We start from the raw sequence: 19,845 nt of genomic DNA on the forward strand, positions 1-19,845 counted from the left end.
CTTTGATCTTATAAGGTGTTTACTACCTTGCCCTGCTACTCTAGTATGACTAGCAGTTTGTTCATGAGTATTTGGGACACTCTGGTAAACATGCTCTGGCCTATTTTATCAGTTTTCATAGTCATGTTGAAGTGCGGATTAGCTTCCCAGGCTGAAAATGACAGCATGTTGCTGAGCTAACAGAGATGGCAGGCCTATTTGCCCTCTTTTTCCCCTGGGGTTGTAAATATTTACTGTACAGTAAATATATACTGTACCAGTTTTTGTTTTTTTTTAGTTTTTTTTGATAAGCACGTTTCCGGCAAAATTCAGATTAGAAGTCATTCTCTGAGGACTCGGCACCTCGCCTCTAGAGTCTGCAGTTTTCTCTGCTTATATCAGTGAGCAGAGCTCAAGTCTGTTGAGCTCTGCTCACTTTTGATTTTGTCCGGAGCAGCTGCAGGCTCATCATCCTCCCCACATGACCTCCCTCTAAATGCAAGCGCGCAGGTCAGCTTCTCTGAAAACAAAACCAACTCTCAGAAATGAAGGCAAGAAGTAGAAAGTGTTGCAATGAATTTCAAATGAACTCTTATGCAACTGAATTCTATTAGATTTCATTCATTTTAAGAACTGAATGAACTGGTGAGGACATCATAGATATTCTTTATTCATCTGTAATGTTTTAAGTCTGATACTCTTTTTTCAAACAAAAATAAATTAAAAATAATTCTTTCACTGAGTCTTCTTCAATTAAGATCGACAGATACACATCTGAAAACATTTCCTGCATTACATTTTTAATAAGTTTTAACAGCTTTTGCTAAGTTAATTGACTGATTATTTACAGTTATTGTCACTGGTCACAACATAAAATTAACCGAAACTTCATGAGGTTCATTTATTGTTGAGTTTTATTTTTTTCACGTCCTCACGTCAGTAATTTTCATTGTGCTAAATAGGCTATTGTCCTCTAGGTGTAGCATTATTATCATTCATCTTAAGGCAAAATAGCCACTATTATTATATTAAAGAATACAGTTACAAAGTGGTTTCCAAATAGAGGACTATTGAGATGTCAGAAGAAAGTCTCTTTTTGCCGTATTGCTTTAAAATAGCTTGTTGAAGCTGAACTCTCCATGTGAACTGTTTTATAGGTCTGAGATTTTTTTATTTTAATTTTCCGCTTCGTGAAAATACACTCACATATCCCTGAATAGCCTCTTACAGCTTTCACTTTTCAACTCTTGCTGCATCTTATTTCAACGTTTCCGTGGTAACTTCCTACGCATCAGTCTGATAATCGTCTTGCAGCTGATAAATTTTAGGCATGGAGGGAGGGGAGGCGTAAATGACCGCGAGAGGGAGTCCGGGAGAGAGAGCGTCATAAGAAAATCCTTGGTCAAACTTGGACAAATCCTCACGCAACGTGACATCCTATAGGGTGGACACTCGTGGGGCAGCGCGTGTGAAAATGACGGAAATGTGACATTTTGGCGCACAGCTCAGCTCTCTCGGAGATGATGTTTGCACTTTGTGCACCAGTGGAAGTTGTTGAAAACTGCCGAGTGCCGAATGTGATCATCGCCTCACCTGTTGTGCTTGGAAATTAGCTGCGGCTCGCGCGTCCCTCCTACTTCGCACCCATGAACTTTTCGGAACGCCGCGCGCTGCCTCATCCTTTACGCAGACAATGAGGATGAGCCGCCGATCCAGGACCCTTCTGTCGCTTAGCTTGAACTTCTTCGCGCTGTTTTTCTCCATAACCGCGTTTATAACTACTTACTGGTGCGTCGGGACGCAGAGAGTGCCCAAGCCAAAGTGCAGCAAGCTGCGGACGCACCAGTGTATAGACTACGGGGTGAACGAAACGGACCCCAACAAAGTGGTGTACAGCTGGGAGACAGGCGACGACAGGTTCCTGTTCCGTCAGTTCCACACTGGAATCTGGATCTCATGCGAGGAAAATATTCACGATGAAAGTAAGGTGTGTGTGTGTGTGTGTGTGTGTGTGTGTGTGTGTAGTGCGTGAATGTTTTTTATTAGTTAACACAGCAGCTGGAATGATTACATACTACTTTGGTTCTTTTTCCTAACTTAAGAGAAACACATAACTATTCATGTAACACAACGATAATCTCGGCAATAAAAGCTTCTATAAGTGAAGAAAAATGGCACATGCGCCAATTCATGATTACGAAGGAATGGCTTTGAAATCAGTGTAAAGACTTTAACCATTTGGAGCTATTTTTTCTTATTATTTATAATCTTTTTTTAATCTTTAGTTTTAATTGTTTATAATTGTCATCAAACTTGACAACACCTGAGCTGATGTAAGCATTAACGAACAACCATTCAACATTTAAAATAGCCAAAGAAATAAAAACAAAAACAAAAAAAAACAGCAAATAGTAATTTTTATAAACTTGTCATTTTAATCTCCTCCTTTGTCAAAATACAACACTTAGTTAAAATGGAGATTGGCTGCTCCTTCAGAGATTTTCTTTCCTTATTTTTTTAATGGCTTTCCATTTGTGTCATTATGCCTTAGAAAAGTAAGCAGCAGCACTTGAGTCTGAAATCATTTAATTCACTTTTTCATCATTATTTATTTTTTAAGGGAGACAAAATAGCACTTAGATCCCCAGCTGGCCGGCTGCCTGGGACTTGAATGGTGTGTTGCTTGAGTTACTCACTAAGTCTGACCATTATGGAGTATTGTAAATTAATAACAGAGGGCTCAAGAGGGTGGATTATACATGTGTCAGAGGAGTGATCATGACCATGAAAAGTTCAGGGACAAAAGGTGTGATCAGCCCAGATTAGTCCTCTCTCTGTTTAGTTTATTACAGCTGGATAAGGAATTACTGAAGCATCTGTCTGTCAGCTCTGTAATACGCCATGACAACCTGTGCTGATAATCTGTGTTTTTGTGATGTACTAGAAACAAACCACAAATTCAAAATATCCAAGAAGCAATTGCAATAACACATTTTTATCTCATCAAGTGACTGTGGGATGGTGAGGAGGAAGGGGGTGCTGAGACAGCTTGAGTTAATAAGGATTACGTAACAGAGGCCTTGATGAGTTTTTCCTCAAAACAGCTGTTGCCACCCTCCTTCTACCTGATTAAAGCGTTCCACTTGCAACAAATCCAGTGGCATGCTCTGGTCAACAGATGGAAAACATCATGTCTGCAGGAATCCTTAGTGTCAATGGTTATTTTGTATCCTGTTTGTCACAGACTGTCATTATGCCACAGTTTTTGAGCCTACCTGTGTTTTTAAAGTCCATATATATATATATATGATCAGTAATAAATAATAAATCATGACAGCATGTCATCTTCTGCTGTGTTTCTAGGTGAGAGATGTCGAAGTTTTATTGATTTAGCCCCTGCATCAGAAAAAGGTGAGTGCTATCTGCGTTACCTTGGTTATCACAACTCTTTAAGCCCTCTAATTCTTACCCTATTTTCATTCACTGAGCTGTACTTCCCCATGTTTGTGAATATTTCTGCATCACTGTAACATCTTGGTCCGTTCTGATCTAATCAGCAACTGTCAGTTCAAGAATGTTTTAATGTGAAATCATGAAGGAGGGCTCACACATTCAGTTTAAAGTTTCACAGATGTTTAGCTGCGATGACACTTTCACTTGAGAAATGCTTAGTTCCTGTCAATCTGTCAAGAAAAGCAAAAAATCGAGAAGCGGAGTGAAGAGGAGTTGAAATGTCTGATCATCATGTGCAGCCAGATTATATTCCACTAGATTAATTGGAAGGCTGAATAAAGCTTTCTGTAAACCGGAAAGCTTTGACATCAGTTCAAGTAGCACTTCATATGAGATCGTCATGTTACTTTCACCCCACATTAAGTCTGACTAACCAGTGAGATTGAGATGTTAGGTGACAATAAATCAAAATCTTCCCTTTGATAAAGAATCTCCATCTTAATTTATGTTATTGTGCATTTCTTGTTTGCTTTTTGGGCATTTTTCAGGGATGCTGTGGTTGTCACTTGTTTCTGAGATGTTGTACATTATTCTGCTGGTGGTTGGCTTCAGTCTCATGTGTTTGGAGCTAGTGCACTCCAGCAATGTCATTGATGGACTCAAACTCAATGCCTTTGCTGCCATCTTTACAGTACTTTCAGGTATGTGCTTGATTCTATTTTTCACTAACTTTAATGCTTTTGTGACATTTCCTGCAGTGTACTGTATTCAAGTATTTGCTTCTGGTTTCTAAGATTGTCATTTATCTTTGTAAGCCAGCTTTTGAAATACAACATAACAAACATATCCTGGTTAATCTGTTAATAAGGAGGGAGCTGTTGTTCTTGAACCAGAGAAACATCCCTCTGGTTTCCTTGTAATGATCAGAAGTAAATCTGAACTCAATTCAAAATCTAAAAAAGAAACAGAAGCCTTGAGAAGAAAGCAGAGGGTCAGCTGAATATGTTTTTCACTTCTTTTCCCAAAATAACAGTTTGTAAATGAACCTTAGTAAATTACATGGATGGGGATTTAAGGTTATCTATACCTGGATAACATCACTGTTTTTACTTAGGATATTCATATTTCCATACCCATGGAAAGGGTTGATTCTGCACTCGAAAGAAATCATCGAAGTATTTTTTTAATACTGTTCTTGTTTTCTGTTTGTACACTGAATCAATCAGAAAAGCTTACTAACAATATACTGTGCATATGATTTCAGGTCTTCTTGGCATGGTGGCTCATGTCATGTACACACAGGTTTTCCAGGTCACCGTCAGCCTTGGCCCACCAGATTGGAGGCCCTACAACTGGGACTATGGCTGGTCGTTCTGGTAAGACTCTGCAAACATCCACCTCAATACAGATAATTTTATACGCTGTGTTATTTATAGTGTTACATAGATAGAGTTAAGTCAAATCGTTCTTTAAGAAACAAGATGAAGAAGTCCACTCTGCATGTCTGTGCTGCCTCACACTGTCAGCAGAAGCGCTGATCTCACCTCTCTTCAGCATCACTGTCTGTAATGAAAAAAGCCCAAAGCTCTCGTGTTATGGTAGGATTAGGCTTTGGTGTCCAAAGCCCCAGTGCGGGTGTGATTAGAATTGCATAAGGGAATAATATTTTACTCCTTTACAATGTGCACAGTATGCTGAAAATTCATTTTGGAGGCTAAACAATTCTTGACCTTCTGTGGGAATTATCCAGTCTGCATGAAAACAACATGGGATGATGATTTGATTGTCTGACCTCACATGCGAACCAGCCTGTTTGAGGAGACCAGGGGGACTTAAAGTGATTGGCACTAATCTTACCAAATACAGTGTCACGGTATTGAGGGTAAAACGTCAGAATGCTGAAGCGCACCATTAGGTTTTCACTTTTTTTGTTAGTTTTTTTTTTCAGCTACCACATCTGTTTATTAAAATATGAATTCTCTTGCTGTTTTATATCAGCATGGCCTGGGCTTCCTTCACCTGCTGTATGGGTGCATCTGTCACCACCCTCAACTCCTATACAAAGACCGTCATTGAGTTCAGACACAAACGCAAGACCTTCGAGCAAAGCATCAGGGAGGAGGACGCACGGGAGGCATTCGGATATTTCCGGGAGCACTCTGTGCACTCAATCTCCAAATCTGTGGATTATTACTCTAGTCAGACCATAAAAAGTGGCAGGAAAACTCCTATACCAGGTGACTCGCTGGACTTCAGTGACATTGCAAATTCTTTGGGGGAAGAGCAGTGCTGAGTGAGAAAGGACAGTAGGTGGCGGCATTTCTCTTAATGTGGCATCTCATTGGACTGACGCATAGTTGTCTTTGGTAAGTTTTCACTGTGGGACAAACACCTACAAAGATAACAGGCCGCGGTGTTAGCCCTGTCTGACACATTTAAGTACTGCCTTAATGAAAACCCATCATGAAAGTTTAAGTCATAGAAGTTTAAAGTTGGAAAATTGCAGCTAAAAGTGGACATGAAGGTGTTTTTTCTTTTGTGCAGTTTACCACGATGTAGATTTAAAATGTAATGTTAAGTGTATCTATACTGTTTCAAAAGAATGAGTGTCTCTTTAATGCTTCTAGCCTTATTAGACATGTTCAGTCAGAAAATCTAACTGGGTTTTCATTCTTGTGAATCAAAGCCATAAATGTATACTGCAAATGATGTGCCTGTTTACAGTATTTATGGTACTATTTATTGTAAAATAGATGTAAAGTTTGTACACAGCATGATTGTTGGTAATAATGTATCATTTTTCTTTTGAATGTTCACCTTGGCTAAGTTTGATGGTGTCATAAAGGTCAAACGATCATTTGCAAAACACTTTTGATGGACTAGAATTTTTTTTTTTTTTTAAACTGGAAAGAAATTTACCGCAGAGAACAAAATTCCCATAAACACTATGGTAAATGGCCTGTATTTGTATAGCGCTTTTCTAGTCCCTAAGGACCCCAAAGCGCTTTACACAACCTGTCATCCACCCATTCACACACTGGTGATGGCAAGCTACATTGTAGCCACAGCCAACCACTGACAGAGGCGAGGCTGCTGGGCACTGGCGCCACCGGGCCCTCTGACCACCACCAGTAGGCAACGGGTGAAGTGTCTTGCCCAAGGACACAACGACCGAGACTGTCCAAGCCGGGGCTCGAACCAGCAACCTTTGGACTACAAGGCGAACTCCCAACTCTCCAACACTCCAATAGTGCTAAACACTAGCACTATTGGAGTAATCACAGTCAGTACACCACATTTCTAACAGTGTAAGTCATTTTCATTTGATGATTCTGCTTTAACTGGAGAAAAGTAGAAACTTCATGACGGTAAAAAGGCTCTGCGGAGTGTTTCAAGCAAGTATGATGACTATTAAAGTTCCCCATTTCAAAATTGTGTTTTGATTGACTGTTACTTTCTCACCACAAAACACATCTGGTGTTTTTAGTATGATACAAATATAGAACACACAGTTTATTAAACCTTTTCAGTTACATTTTTGAACTGTAAAAATAGTACAAAGTTGATTTCAGTATTTTTTAGTGAAGCTTTTTTTTTTTTTTTTTTGCACAAATAAAAGAAATAATATTCAACCTAGTATTTTTTTTCCTGTTTCTGGAGAGTGTTCTAAAAATGTCCAGAACAAGAGCTGTCGTTTGGGGGGGGGGGGGGAAAAATCAAATGTAGCAATGTATGCATAGTTCCTGAAGAGGGCAGTGTTGTCTTTATCAGCCACTTGGGAAAATTACATTTCACTCCAGTAACAACTGTAACAAATTTTGCAGGGGCATTTTTTTTTTAACATTTGCCTTTATTTTGCCTTTTCTAGCTCACATTTCATTATGTGCAACAATTAACAACTTATACAACATTTACATTACAAATGGCACAAATTTATGTTTAGGATTACTCATCACACAAGGCTGACATACCATCATAGAAAGATTTCAAAATTTACTTGTATAAAAGTTGAATTAAGAGGTGGACCTGCACACTCATCTCTTTCATATATTCTTCGCAAAGTGCAAATTCAGTCTTAAAAAGCCACGTGGATGTTTTTCATACATCTGTTTTTTTCATCACTGTAAGATAAAACTCAGCATTTTGTTCAGTAACCATCATCGTATTCATTCTGGGCCGCCTGCCGGGCTAGCATGGCCTGGATAAGAGCACTAGAGCCTGAAGGCCCAGGGTTTTGTGGTGGAGCAGTCATCCACTGAATTCTGTCATCTTCCTGTGCTTGCTGCCTGGCCTGCATGACCTGCATCATGACACTTGACACTGGATGCGGCAGGTCACCCATGTCATCTTCTGTGTCCTCTGCTCTTCTTCTGGCTTGCATGGCCTGTGTGACGGCACTGGATCTGTTGAAAATGTCATATTGATTATTGTCTTCATCCTCCACCCTGTTTCTGGCTGCCATGGCCTGAGCAAGTGCACTGGAAGATGATGGGTTTTCATCATGCATCGGATACTGATCTTCATTCTCCTGGTCAGCTAGTTGACGGGCCAACATGGCTTGCATCAGAGAACTAGAGTTAGACATTTCAGAAGGAACAGGTACTCCACCAATGCTGTATCTTTTCTCCTCCTCTTCAAGTTGCTGACGTGCAAGTAAAGCTTGAACCATGGCATTTGAGTTGGACTGATCACCAGATGAGTGATCATATGAATGCTGTTTCATGCTCTAAACAGTAAATAAAATATTCAGTAAGGCTGATAACAAGCTTCTACATGCAAAGTGATGTCAGCATGAAATAATTTTAACAACAAACCCCTTTTTGTTTCTTCTGTTTGGTGTTTTTGTTTGGGATAGATTTTTGAAGGTCCTGTAACCTTTTTAACAAGAAGGACTTGTCTTTCCCTTCCTGGTGGGAGGGAAACAGAAGCAGTCAGGCAAACAAAAACAAAAACATAAAATGTAAATGTATTCAAGACTAGATAAGTTCCACTTGTTCCTGATGTCTGGTGAAACATATATTAAGGGAAACAGTTTCTAGAACAAACTCACATTGACAATCTGTTGTCTCAGACGACGAATAAGCTCCTTTCGACCATTAGTGACTTGCCACAATATGTATATGATGACACTGAGCAGTAAAATTGCACACAGGAAAACCATTTGCTTAATGACACAAATTTTGCATCAGTACATATGTGCATTTATATGCAAAGCTCAGTTATATGCAAAACATGGCTTGGACTTTTTCGGTCAACGTTACAAAGTACATGCTGTGTACATAAGACAGCACTTGCACTATGCACTTACAGGATGATGAGTGTGATTAGAAAATAGAAGATTTCACTCCGGATGACATTATTGTAAATCTCGACGACCCACTGAGAGCCAGTGATGTTTTTTAGATCATCTATCCAGACATCAACCGCACTGAAGGAATTGTTGAGTCCACGAAAAGGGCCACAGGACTTTGAGGGAGTCAGGCTATGGAGCAAGACAGAGTGAACAAAACAAGACTGAGACTGGAACCTTTCTGTATTTTCAGTACAAAATGCATTATTAATCAAAGACAAATATATATAAATATATTATTTTATTTTAGCTTAGAAAAGAATAAAATAGAATTGATGGATATATTTTTCTCTTTTTTAACAGTTGAAGTCATGTCCTCTTACCTCCAGGCAGTGTATGCAACAATTGACAGGGCTCCCACGAAGAACGGGAAGAAGAGAAGGAAGATGAAGATGGTTTGCATCTGAGCTGCTCTGCCAGATCGCCGTGGGGGCTGACAGTTATGTGTGAGACTGACCTGAGAAGTGCAAAAACCAAACTTGTACTACCCCATAAATACACATCCATAAACAAATATATTGATTTATTTTTGTAGTAACTTTGCTAATAAACTTGTGAGCCATAACAGAAAACAGAGCTTGGAATTGACTTTTTAAAAGATCATTCAGCAGGTTCATGAAACACACAGCATCAGCAGATCCGGCCTAGATCAAATTACAAATCCTACAAAGTTCATTAAATTTCAGTGATTGATTGATCTTGTCTGGTACCATTAAACCATAATGGTTACTCCTTAAATCCGAAACCCAGGCTGTCTTTTCCATTACCCAAAATAAAGCATCCATTCAATGTGATGAAAGGATTTTAATTAATTATTGACTGAGGTGTGCAAATAGAGTAACATGACCCTTATGGAGCATGGAGCAGTCCTGGTAGCAGCATTTACCTTCTTTAGATAAAACAGGATGAAGAATTTGAAAATCTGCATGGCAGGTAGCAGAGGAGAGAAGTAGATTCCAATCCTGTGGAGAGAAAATAGACGATTGCATTTAAATAATTTAAAAAGGTCCAAGATCAAGATAGATAACATAAGATTTGACTAAAATCCACTGACACACTGCTAGAACTTATGAAATGTCGAATGTATTGTTCATATGGTTCATACCAGGCCAGCGTCTGTGAATAGATGAGTTCAAGCACATTTCTGGCTACGTCAAACTCAGGAACCCCCATGCGTGGTATTAATTTTGTCCCGATCACACTATTAGACAGAAATTGAGTATGTGATTTTAAACATAGGTTCATCTAACAATATAAAATATGAATTGAAATTCTATAACTCACTTGCTAAGAAACTCTCCAAAGAAAGATCCCAACATCAGGAAAAGGAAGTCAAAAAGGACCAGACGGTACAAAGACTGCCCTACCATGGACTCCCAACCCTGATGAATGAAACAAATTCACGAATGAATGTCTATGCCTAATGAATAAAGTAGGGACAGATAAAATAAACGTATGTTGTGTTTAAAAAACACAAATAAATAGATAAATGGATATTTATTACTTACTGAACCTTTATCAGGCACCTTATTCATCCAATAATAACACAAAACAGACAGAATGGACATCTTGAGAAAGACATTTCTGTATGTGAAAAAAGAAAGTATTTCAATTTTTATTATTGGTTAAATAAATAATTATATTTGCTTTGTGCTAGATGTCCAAATCCAAATCCAAATCCAATTTATTTATATAGCACATTTAAAAACAGAAAGTTTTCCCAAAGTGCTGTACAGAAACAAAGGAGTAAAACACAAGATGAAGCCACTGACACTCACATAAAAACACAATACTACACATAATAAACATATCAACTCACACCAGTCTGAACGCAATCGAAAAAAGGTGTGTTTTCAAAAGCGACTTAAAAACAGGAAACAAAGATGCCTGTTTAATATTTAAAGGCAGCGTAGTCCAAAGTTTTGGAGCCATAATTGAAAAGGCTCGTTCTCCTCTTTGTTTTAGCCTAGATTTTGGGACAACCAAAAGCAGCTGATCTAAGGGTCCGCGAAGGAATATAAGGCTGAAGTAACTCGGAAAGGTATGGGGGAGCAAGACCATTAAGGCATTTATGGTCTATAAATTTATAGATGTGTCGATAGCTGCACCACTTTACATATATACAGTCATGGCTTTACATAGATACCACTATACTTTATATATACTTTTGTTTAAGCCTGGTCCTAGAACTGTTCCTAGATCCTAGCACTCCCAGTCTTCTCACTATACTTCAGGAAGTCCTACATTGTTTTATAACACAGCCCACAAATTACACTGCAATTAACTCCAACAAGATTGGGAGCCTGCTACCATGCTGGTGACTCTGTGATGATGTCATAGGCACACCAAAACAAGGTTAGTTGCCTCCTTATTTCCGGTCTAATGGTAAACTAAGATATCTGTATTTTGTTATCTATCTAGACATAGACATAGACATATTTATATACATATATTGTTTTATTTCACCTGATCAACAGAGCATATATCTGTTTGCGGTGGGTGGAGTAATGCTCAAATTTGTTGAAGAGGGAGTAGAAGAGTGGAATAACCAGGTTTATTAAAGACACCACAAAGGGAACCAGGAGTGTCTTTGCCTCCTCAAGCAGAGACCAATTGTCATTTTCTGTTGGCTGCTGTAAAACATAAAACAGGTAAAGATAGTGGATAATGACAAATACTGTATGCAATGAAACAATAAAAACCCTGCACTGTTGGTAAATGACAAGACTTTCAGTAAATTTATGACACCTGGTTTAGATTTTCACGCTCTGAGAGTACAGGTGAGGTATATATTTTTACATGTTTTTTAGTTTCTACTAGTTTTACTAACAAGAAAAGTGATTTCTCTAGAGAAAAAATATGCATTCACATTGCCTGTAGTCTACATTTAACAGACACAAGTAATTCCAAAGTCTAATTATTCCATTTTAACTTATGTACCTCAATCTCATACTTGCAGAGATAGTAAATACCGGCTGCACAACCAAAAGCCAAGCTTGTGGAGAGAAGCCAGCAACTAAAATGAATCCCATAGTGCTTCAGTTTTTCAGAGACTGTAAGGCGCTCCTGCTGGGCCGTTTCTGATAAAGACTCCTGAGTGAGCAGCAAGAGGACAAACAATGAAATACTGATGTGTATGTAGGTGTAAAATACAGAATTTCAATCTGTCACAGTTAATTCAGCATTTGATATTTTTTAGAAAAAGAAAAAAGCTATAAGTCACCTTGAGCTGGACACAAAGGTTGTTCCTGCGCTGTTTCACTGCTTTCTCATTGGTTACACTAAAATCCCAGGTGCAAAGAAGTTGCCATGCACTGTTTGATGTCGAGTCTGCTAGTACATAGTTGTTCTTGAAATTGACTGCCATGCTGCACGTGGACAAATCAAGATTCAGAATCATTGTTAGAATCAGAGCTATTGGAGCAGCTATGAGAGTTTTTATATCTACAACTATTAATCAATGTTATGATTGCTTGTTTTGGCATACTTATATTAGAATTTTCACATTTCCTAATAATTTATTATTATATTTATCAATTTTTTCTTTTAACTTATCTCCTCTTCTCCCACATGCATGTTGAGGAGTCATAACAAAGCAAATTCCCTGTGGACTTGAGTAAAATCTTTAGCATGATGAGGACTTAACTAACCTGAAAATAAGTGAAATTCCACATAGCACCATATAGACTGCAATGGTGAAGAAATAGGCCAGCTGCATGTTGTAACCCACCAGAGATTCATTGCTGTAGCTACCGTAGTACATGACCGTATACTTGAAGTAACCCTAGGAAATCCAAAATATATGCAACTCTTGTTCACTCAGTACAGAGAGAATTAGAAAACATCTAACATGATATTACATAATACATATCAACAGTGTTTGCTAGTTCTAATTGATTATGATCTGCCATCTAGAGCAGATTCATGTTTTAGATTTTCTTTTGTGAAAACAAATGCTGTTGCACTGTCACTCCACTTGACGAAACCCCACTTGTGGTTGGGGTTTGCATGTGCTCTTTGTGCATGAATGTTAGGTTAACTGGTGACTAAACTGGCTATAGGTGTGGATGTGAGACTGGTGATCTGTCCAGACTGTATCCATCATTGGAAAACAAATAACTGCATCCAAAATAATGCAGATTTGAGCCATGAGCATGAGCCATGACTGAGAACCTTCACAGACATGAGCATAAACCAAATAATTAGCTCTTTAAATATTACATAGTCATTTAATTAAATGGTAATTATTACATTAGCTTTAAATTTTAAAATAAGGATGGTTGTGACTTCAACAGAAGATAAATGCATGTACTACTTACAGCTCCAGTTAGTATCTCCAGTCCTCTGAAGGTCACATTTTGGGGTACGTTGTTCACAATTTGAGAAATATTTGGGGTTTGCTTGTAAACAAGCAGAGGGATGGTGACAAAGCCAAAGTTGACCAGGAATGAGAAAATGTTAAACATGAGAAGCCACTTCAGGAACACAAAATAGGTGAGAACACTGGTCCCAAACTTCCCACCAATGCTTTTCATAGCGCCTTGCCACAGTTTCAGGGTCTGCTTGGCTGACTTTACATGGTACCCGCATTTTCGTGAAAACTGAAAAAAGATCATAACATTCTGTATGTAGCATATGAGCACAAATTATGAATGAGCTAGGCTCATAAAGAGATGCAGCTGTTGCTTTTATGACAGATAAAACACTCACCAGAGACAGCTTTTCAGAGCAATCTGCCAAACATGTGAATTGGCGAGACTTCTTGGAAGACTGTAATTCCAATTCTTTCCTGTAAAAGTAAAACCATTGGGATCCTTGTCAAGCAAATTACCTGCATCACAAGTTTCTGCAGGCTGTAGAAGCCCCTTTGGACTTTCTTGTGTAATTTGTGTTGGACAAATACTTCCTTCAGAGATCTTTATTGCAACACCTGTGGCCTCCAAGCATTTGCATACAGCCTAGTTTATGGTTCCCAGCAGGATGCAATGTTTAACTAAATGTTTCGAATGACACTGAGAAGGATTTTGTTATCATCTTTATTTGTTTGTGGCTCACCCACCTGATATGTTTCTTGTCTTTAAAGCTCATTGGAAGATCCCGAATGGCCTGGATTCTGTCTCGTGTTGACAGAGCAGCAAGTTCCTCGAGCAAGTTTTGTTGCTCTGCCAGACACAAGATGACAAGACAAGTGCTGGCTGTTAAATCTTTGCGAGTACTGCCTTTCAGAATACATATCAGGTGTCATAATTCACTATCCAAAAATCCACAGGATAATCTGACACCCCTCAGGTGTGCTTACCATTTTGCATCTCATTCCAGATGGCATCCTCTGTGAAAGCTGTTTGGGTATGATCTGCATTAGGAAACATGCTCATCCTTCTCATCGCTATTCCTCTCCACCGCATTGTCATTTTTCCTGGATTTGCACACAAGCAAAAGACAGCCAGCCTTCTGTTGTGATTATTGTGGATTTTCAAACTCAAAAGCATGAGATTGATACAAGAACAGAGTGACAGTCAGCAAATGAACTGGGTAGCATTTTTAAATGTAACACCTGCAGCCGTTTATGCAGCCTTTATCACTTACTCTTTTCTATAATAACAATAAGCTGCTACTTATTTATAAATCTAAAGATAAATATCGACTGCAAAAACACTGACAGAAAGCACTGCTGATAGTACAGGACACAGCACCATATACAAACTAATGTGGGTCCTAATATGCAACTGTTTGTTCAAAATCTTTATTTCTGATGAATTTATGATTTCATATTTATTTTCATTTCATATAATGCTATGATACTGAAGGTGTTGGTGCCATTGCCCACCAAACTGTATTACTTTGCAGTTATTGTCAGAGTATCAGTCTGTGTGTATTATTTGCATGCATTAGTTTTAGTCTTGGTATGACTCTGGAATTTCTTTTTAGTCTTTCAGAAGCATAAAGATTAAATAAAATGGGAGGAAATGGAAGACATAGTTATAATTCATCCTGAATTTCTATCTATATGGATTCCATGACAGTCCATCCAACAGTTGCTAATACAGTTTACTTGTGTATTTAATGTAATAGGTGATGAAATAGATATTAGACAAGTGAAAACAGATGTAAATCAAAGTTGTATATCTGTGTCATGTTCTATGGTAATCAAACTATACACTGAAAAAAAGGCCATGTTGGATTTACTTGATTCAATAGTGGACATTGGTTGCACACAAATGTTTTGCTTTGGCAGAAACTTAGACAAATGAGTTAAATCAACACAACTTATTCCTATTCAATAAACCTGTGCATTTTGTGTTCAGAAAACACAACTGAAACATGTTTAGATGAAGTAAGTTGAGCTCTTGGAATATTTTAATCCTTCACAATTTTGTCATTTTATTTCAACACTATTCAATAACTTTTACCCCAGTACTACTTGGTCACTTAAATACTACATGTTGTCTTCATATTACATAATGTTCAACAAAGTCTAGAGTCTGGTTACTATAAAAAGTGAACGGGTCTACAACAACTACAATCCTCCTATCTTTCAGGGGCATAAGCCTGAAGTGATAGGTCACTCGGCAGCGAACACCCTGGACAGCTCACCAGTCTACCACAGAGACAAACAACCATTCACATTAAATTGTGGATTTGAACCCAGGACCTTCGTGAGGCAACAGCACTAATGCCACCATTACATGTGGTTAAACCATGATAAAAAGCGATAGCATACATGTGGTGTGTTTGTAGTTGTCTGTGTAATTTCATGAGTCCAGCAACTAGCCACTCTTACTAGATTGTATCAGATCATCTCAACAAGAACAAATTAAGTTGTTGAATTTCATACAGATCCTACATGATTTAATTACGTTCAAGATAGAAACATGAAATTTTTGTGTTCAAATTAAAAGGTAGGCTTTTTTAATGTAACAACCACCCAATTTACTTCTTTCGGTTTACCAAAAAAGTAGAGGCGGCTGCTCGACTTGACTGAGATGGATGCCTTCGTCAAACCACGATCCAAAGCGTGCGAGACTGAAATCCTGTGTGATGTAAACATTGCTATATTATTGACTTACTTCACTCGCTGTTGGTCACATGAACAATAACCGTATGACTGTTCCCACCACTAGCTCATGACCCTACGCTGTGTTCACTGCATGATTCCATGTTTTGGCACTGATCACCACCTGCACTCATGTATATATCTTTCTACGTAGCACTTTTAATTCTTATTCTCATGTATATATCTCATGTATATCTCATGCATATATCTTTCTACGTAGCACTTTTAATTCTTATTCGTACTTTTATTTTTTCATGTCTATTTAAGCGCAATTTATGACAGCATGTTTGCACTGAAGCACCGCAGCAATTTCCTAATGTTGGAAACCTGCTCAACATTTGGCAATAAAACCCTTTCTGATTCTGATTCTGATTCAAACATGAACAATTTAATCTACCCTCTCTGCATATTATGTAGTTTCTACACTATAGAGTTACTATAGAGTTACACTTAACTTTAAAGCATGAGGCACTTGTGTTAAATACACACAAGATACTTACATAAATCCAAGAGCTGGCCAATCCCTTTTTTTCAGTGTAGTTGAAAAACCGACCAACAAACACTTCTACTGTATGCTGTAACTTTTTATTTGAACTTCATGCAAAAAACATTTACTAAATAATCCCCTTTGCTCTGTTTTACTTTCTATGCCAATTTCCTTGTAGCTTTTATTGTTGACATCCATTATATCCACAATTAAGGATACAGTCTAGTGAAGACATGAGTATGAGGATGAATGGCAATGTTATTTGAACACTCAAAAAAAAATGAAATTGGGTGGTTGTTACATGTACAAGATTCAAACTTGTAATTTGAACTAAATAATTTCATGTTTCAATGGTGAATGTAATTAAATCATGTAGCATCTGCATGAAATTCAGCAACTTAATTTGTTCTTGTTGAGATGACATGATACAATCTAGTAAGAGTGGTTAGTTGCCTGGACTCACAAAATTCACAAGATCACATTAGATGTCAAACTGCAGGAAAATCGCTGGAGTTTTAAGAGGCAGACAACTACACCACGTGTATGCTATCGCTATTTATTGTGGTTTAACCTGTCAAGGACAAAAACATACAGAAAATTCTGCATCAAGCCTTCTAATCATAGCTTTCCTAGTTTTGGTAAGCCTGGATTGACAGCTTGGTGGCGTGATGGTTAGTGCTGTTGCCTCACAGCAAGAATTCTAAATTACCCATGAATATAAGTGCAAATGGTTGTTTGTCTCCATGAAATCATCAACCCCCATATTGGTTCATTGAGCACGACTAGCAGTAATTGCCTTGATTAACAAAGTAGTTGTTCAAACAACGAGATTTCATTGCGTTTTCCTAAAGTTTTTAACTTGTGTCGAATCAATTAAAACAAATTTCACTCTACATACTTAAATAAATCACTTCAAGTCAATGTAAGTATACTACGCTGATCCAACATAATCTGATTACATTAAGCCACCAAATGCCAAATGTGTTGGTTTGACATGGTCAAAAATCGGTTATTGTACTTGGTTAAATCACGTGGAAAAAGGCGCCATGATTAAATTGTGTTCATCCAACAACAGATTTTTTTGAGTGAAATGATTATCCTGTGATGGAAACTTTACAGATTAATGTGTGTTTAGTTATACCATAAAGGAACTGTGTAATCTTAAGTGTCATGAAGCGTATTACCTGAAGACGATGGAAGTGGAATAGATCTTGACTGATTATATTCAGGGTCCATCCCAAATATACTGTGATCTAAAATGTAGAGGAGATAGAGAGGAAGTATCAACAAAAGGTTACTTAGCAACATCCACTGGCATATACAAAAAACGAAGCTGCTGAACAAGTAACACAACTTTTTCAATCAAACAAACACAAATGTGTACAAAAACTTTATGTTGCTTTATAGTTAAATAATTTAACATGGCCACAAAGAGGTGATACACATACTGGGTCCATGGTGCCTTGGAGGACTCCTTGGGCGTATGGAGATGGCATCCATTGGGATGTTTTCTCTACCCCTCCAGCTTTGTTCCTGCCAGCCACCTTGAGGCACTCTCCCTATAGCAGCATCATTGCTAGCCCTGTCACCCCACCAGGTTTGGTCTTTGTTGTCATAGGGGTTAGTATGATGGGTTTTGCTGGAAGCCCTAGAGCCCAAACAGAATAAATTAAATTATTAATAAATTATATAAACGTATGACACCTAAGAGCACTGACGTTATCACATCAGGAAGAGAACAGAAATTTCAAGTCACCGATATAGTTATTTGAATTTAAACTGTGGAGGTTTTATTTAATTTAAAGTACATTCAGTCTTATAGAGTATTGGACTCATTTTAACAGTAAACTGCAGAGACTAGTATGCTAAAGTTTACTCTAGGGCTCTCATATAATCATCCACAATCCTCAGACCTTAAATCTTGTACCAAAAAGATTAACACTAAAATGAACCAGCCGAGGATAAAGCAAAGCTATATAACAAATTCGCGCTGTTGCCTTTTTCTTGAGGCGATCCTGTTGAAGCTAGTTTTTCATTTGCTTGCTTGACATTCTGACCTTTTCTTCACAGTACTTCCTCTTACTACAAGCACACACAACACACCACTCAAACTCCTTCACAAACACATTCTTTGACAAATTGTAATTCTATACTTTTCAGGAAAAAAGATTTCTCTGATGCACATTTGAGGACAAAAACAAATTTTATGTTATAATATAAACACAAACCTTCTATCAATTTCCAGAGTCTCGGTGTCATGGTATGCATGGTTGAAAAATCCCCCGTTCCTGTAACTTGTCATGAGATCCTTCAAATCGATCCGTTTGCTTTTCTTTGGAGACAGCAGTGATTCCTCAGCTCAGTATGCCCCAGTCGCTCCCAATATGAGGATTTCGGTGTCAAGTGGCAAAATGTAAACGACTTATTCCATATAAAAGACAAATATTAAAATAAAGCAATAGAATTGTGCTTGAAGTCAAGTTATCAAGCTAAAGACTAAACCTAAACAAGTAGTATAACATGTTAATACCACATAGTTTTCTGTATAGAGGCAGCTTCATAGAAAGCATGTGCAATTTGATCTCTAGAGCGCTCGGTCCGATCATTATAAATTCATGTAGGAGGTTTGGTTTCAGCCTGTGGAAAGAGGTTTGGTTGCAGTGGTATAGCTCTGTGGTTCTCACAAAAACCATTATATTATGGCAAGAGAACACCTCGGTCTTATATAACAATGAACAGAAAACAACAGACTGATGGCTGAACTATGGAAACAGGAAACCTATAAGAAATGTGTAGTTAGAGTTAGGTTCTCATATAATAACAAACCTGTAAAGATTAAAAGAACTTGTCAAATGACATTCTGCTCTGTTATTAGCCTCTGCTTACCTGGTTACTGTCCTGTAATGGAGAGAATATATCTAAAAGGGCGTCCTGACAATACAGAGTTGCAGCTTAGAAGTCTGAGGAGTATCTCTGAATTACCGTCAGTGACATAAAAAGAAGGACTGTCCTCCTACCAGGAAGTTTAGCCTGAGCTCACAAAGGTAAAAGTCCGCTGCTTTTGGACTGGCACTTGGATATTGAAAGGTTAAGCTAGATTGTGACATGAATAATTAAACCGCCAGTGCTAATAATTATTTAGCATCCTTATTAAAACTTAAGGTGATAAGGCTCAAAAGGCTGACCTATAGGGTTGAATCCTGTTACAGACAGATAAATGAAACCTAACCAATAAACAAATAGTCGGAAACCGGAAAAAATGAGCGTGCGAATTGGGTTTACTATGCTCCACACAGGGAAGGAAGAGTTGTGAGCAAGCATTTTAATGAAGTGAAAGGACAAACATAGACAAACTGGGAATATATTGTGTGACTGTGAAACTAACTAATATAATATGTAATCTGTATGTTCATAATTTTGTTTTTTTCTTTTGAGACTGTGAGTTAACTAAAACCTATTTTAAACTTAAACCTGTCATATTAGTATAATTAGCACATTCGCTTAAAAAATCCTACAAAAATG

The 19,845-nt window shown here is 37.9% G+C and overlaps 2 protein-coding genes across 2 annotated transcripts; one reads left to right on the forward strand and one right to left on the reverse strand.

Annotated features, from left to right (window-relative positions):
• Window positions 1–1,369: 1,369 nt before the first annotated feature.
• Window positions 1,370–7,120, forward strand: LOC146573149 (germ cell-specific gene 1-like protein). Its single transcript, XM_085277753.1, has 5 exons — window positions 1,370–1,961; window positions 3,343–3,390; window positions 3,981–4,133; window positions 4,697–4,808; window positions 5,431–7,120. Exons 1-5 carry the CDS (start codon window positions 1,673–1,675, stop codon window positions 5,723–5,725), a joined length of 897 nt encoding a protein of 298 aa, XP_085133879.1. The 5' UTR covers window positions 1,370–1,672; the 3' UTR covers window positions 5,726–7,120.
• Window positions 6,448–19,339, reverse strand: tmc5 (transmembrane channel like 5). The gene is made up of 21 exons (XM_085277743.1): window positions 19,210–19,339; window positions 18,552–18,744; window positions 17,772–17,971; window positions 17,508–17,576; window positions 14,082–14,198; window positions 13,842–13,944; window positions 13,493–13,571; window positions 13,102–13,383; window positions 12,433–12,566; window positions 12,006–12,150; window positions 11,723–11,875; window positions 11,249–11,415; window positions 10,291–10,366; window positions 10,067–10,164; window positions 9,888–9,983; window positions 9,669–9,744; window positions 9,106–9,239; window positions 8,741–8,914; window positions 8,483–8,561; window positions 8,247–8,339; window positions 6,448–8,158 (listed from the first exon to the last, which is right to left on the reverse strand). Exons 2-21 carry the CDS (start codon window positions 18,623–18,625, stop codon window positions 7,580–7,582), a joined length of 2,928 nt encoding a protein of 975 aa, XP_085133869.1. The 5' UTR covers window positions 18,626–18,744; window positions 19,210–19,339; the 3' UTR covers window positions 6,448–7,579.
• Window positions 19,340–19,845: the final 506 nt, after the last annotated feature.

Source organism: Mchenga conophoros, linkage group LG6 (assembly GCF_057382185.1).
Source record: "Mchenga conophoros isolate Kocher_MC1m ecotype Shallow Benthic linkage group LG6, M_conophoros_male_GT1.1, whole genome shotgun sequence".
NCBI classification, from domain to species: Eukaryota; Metazoa; Chordata; class Actinopteri; order Cichliformes; family Cichlidae; genus Mchenga; species Mchenga conophoros.

What these genes read in the sequence shown, in the direction of transcription:
- LOC146573149 (XM_085277753.1), top strand. Translation starts at nt 1,673, where the DNA reads ATGAGGATGAGCCGCCGATCCAGGACCCTTCTGTCGCTTAGCTTGAAC. An exon ending in GGAAAATATTCACGATGAAA is followed by an intron (nt 1,962 to 3,342) that starts GTAAGGTGTGTG and finishes CTGTGTTTCTAG; the next exon opens with GTGAGAGATGTCGAAGTTTT. An exon ending in GACTATGGCTGGTCGTTCTG is followed by an intron (nt 4,809 to 5,430) that starts GTAAGACTCTGC and finishes GTTTTATATCAG; the next exon opens with CATGGCCTGGGCTTCCTTCA.
- tmc5 (XM_085277743.1), bottom strand. Translation starts at nt 18,625, where the DNA reads ATGACAAGTTACAGGAACGGGGGATTTTTCAACCATGCATACCATGAC. An exon ending in GGAATTTCACTTATTTTCAG is followed by an intron (nt 12,151 to 12,432) that starts GTTAGTTAAGTC and finishes GTCCACGTGCAG; the next exon opens with CATGGCAGTCAATTTCAAGA. An exon ending in TCCTGTTTTATCTAAAGAAG is followed by an intron (nt 9,240 to 9,668) that starts GTAAATGCTGCT and finishes TGCACTTCTCAG; the next exon opens with GTCAGTCTCACACATAACTG.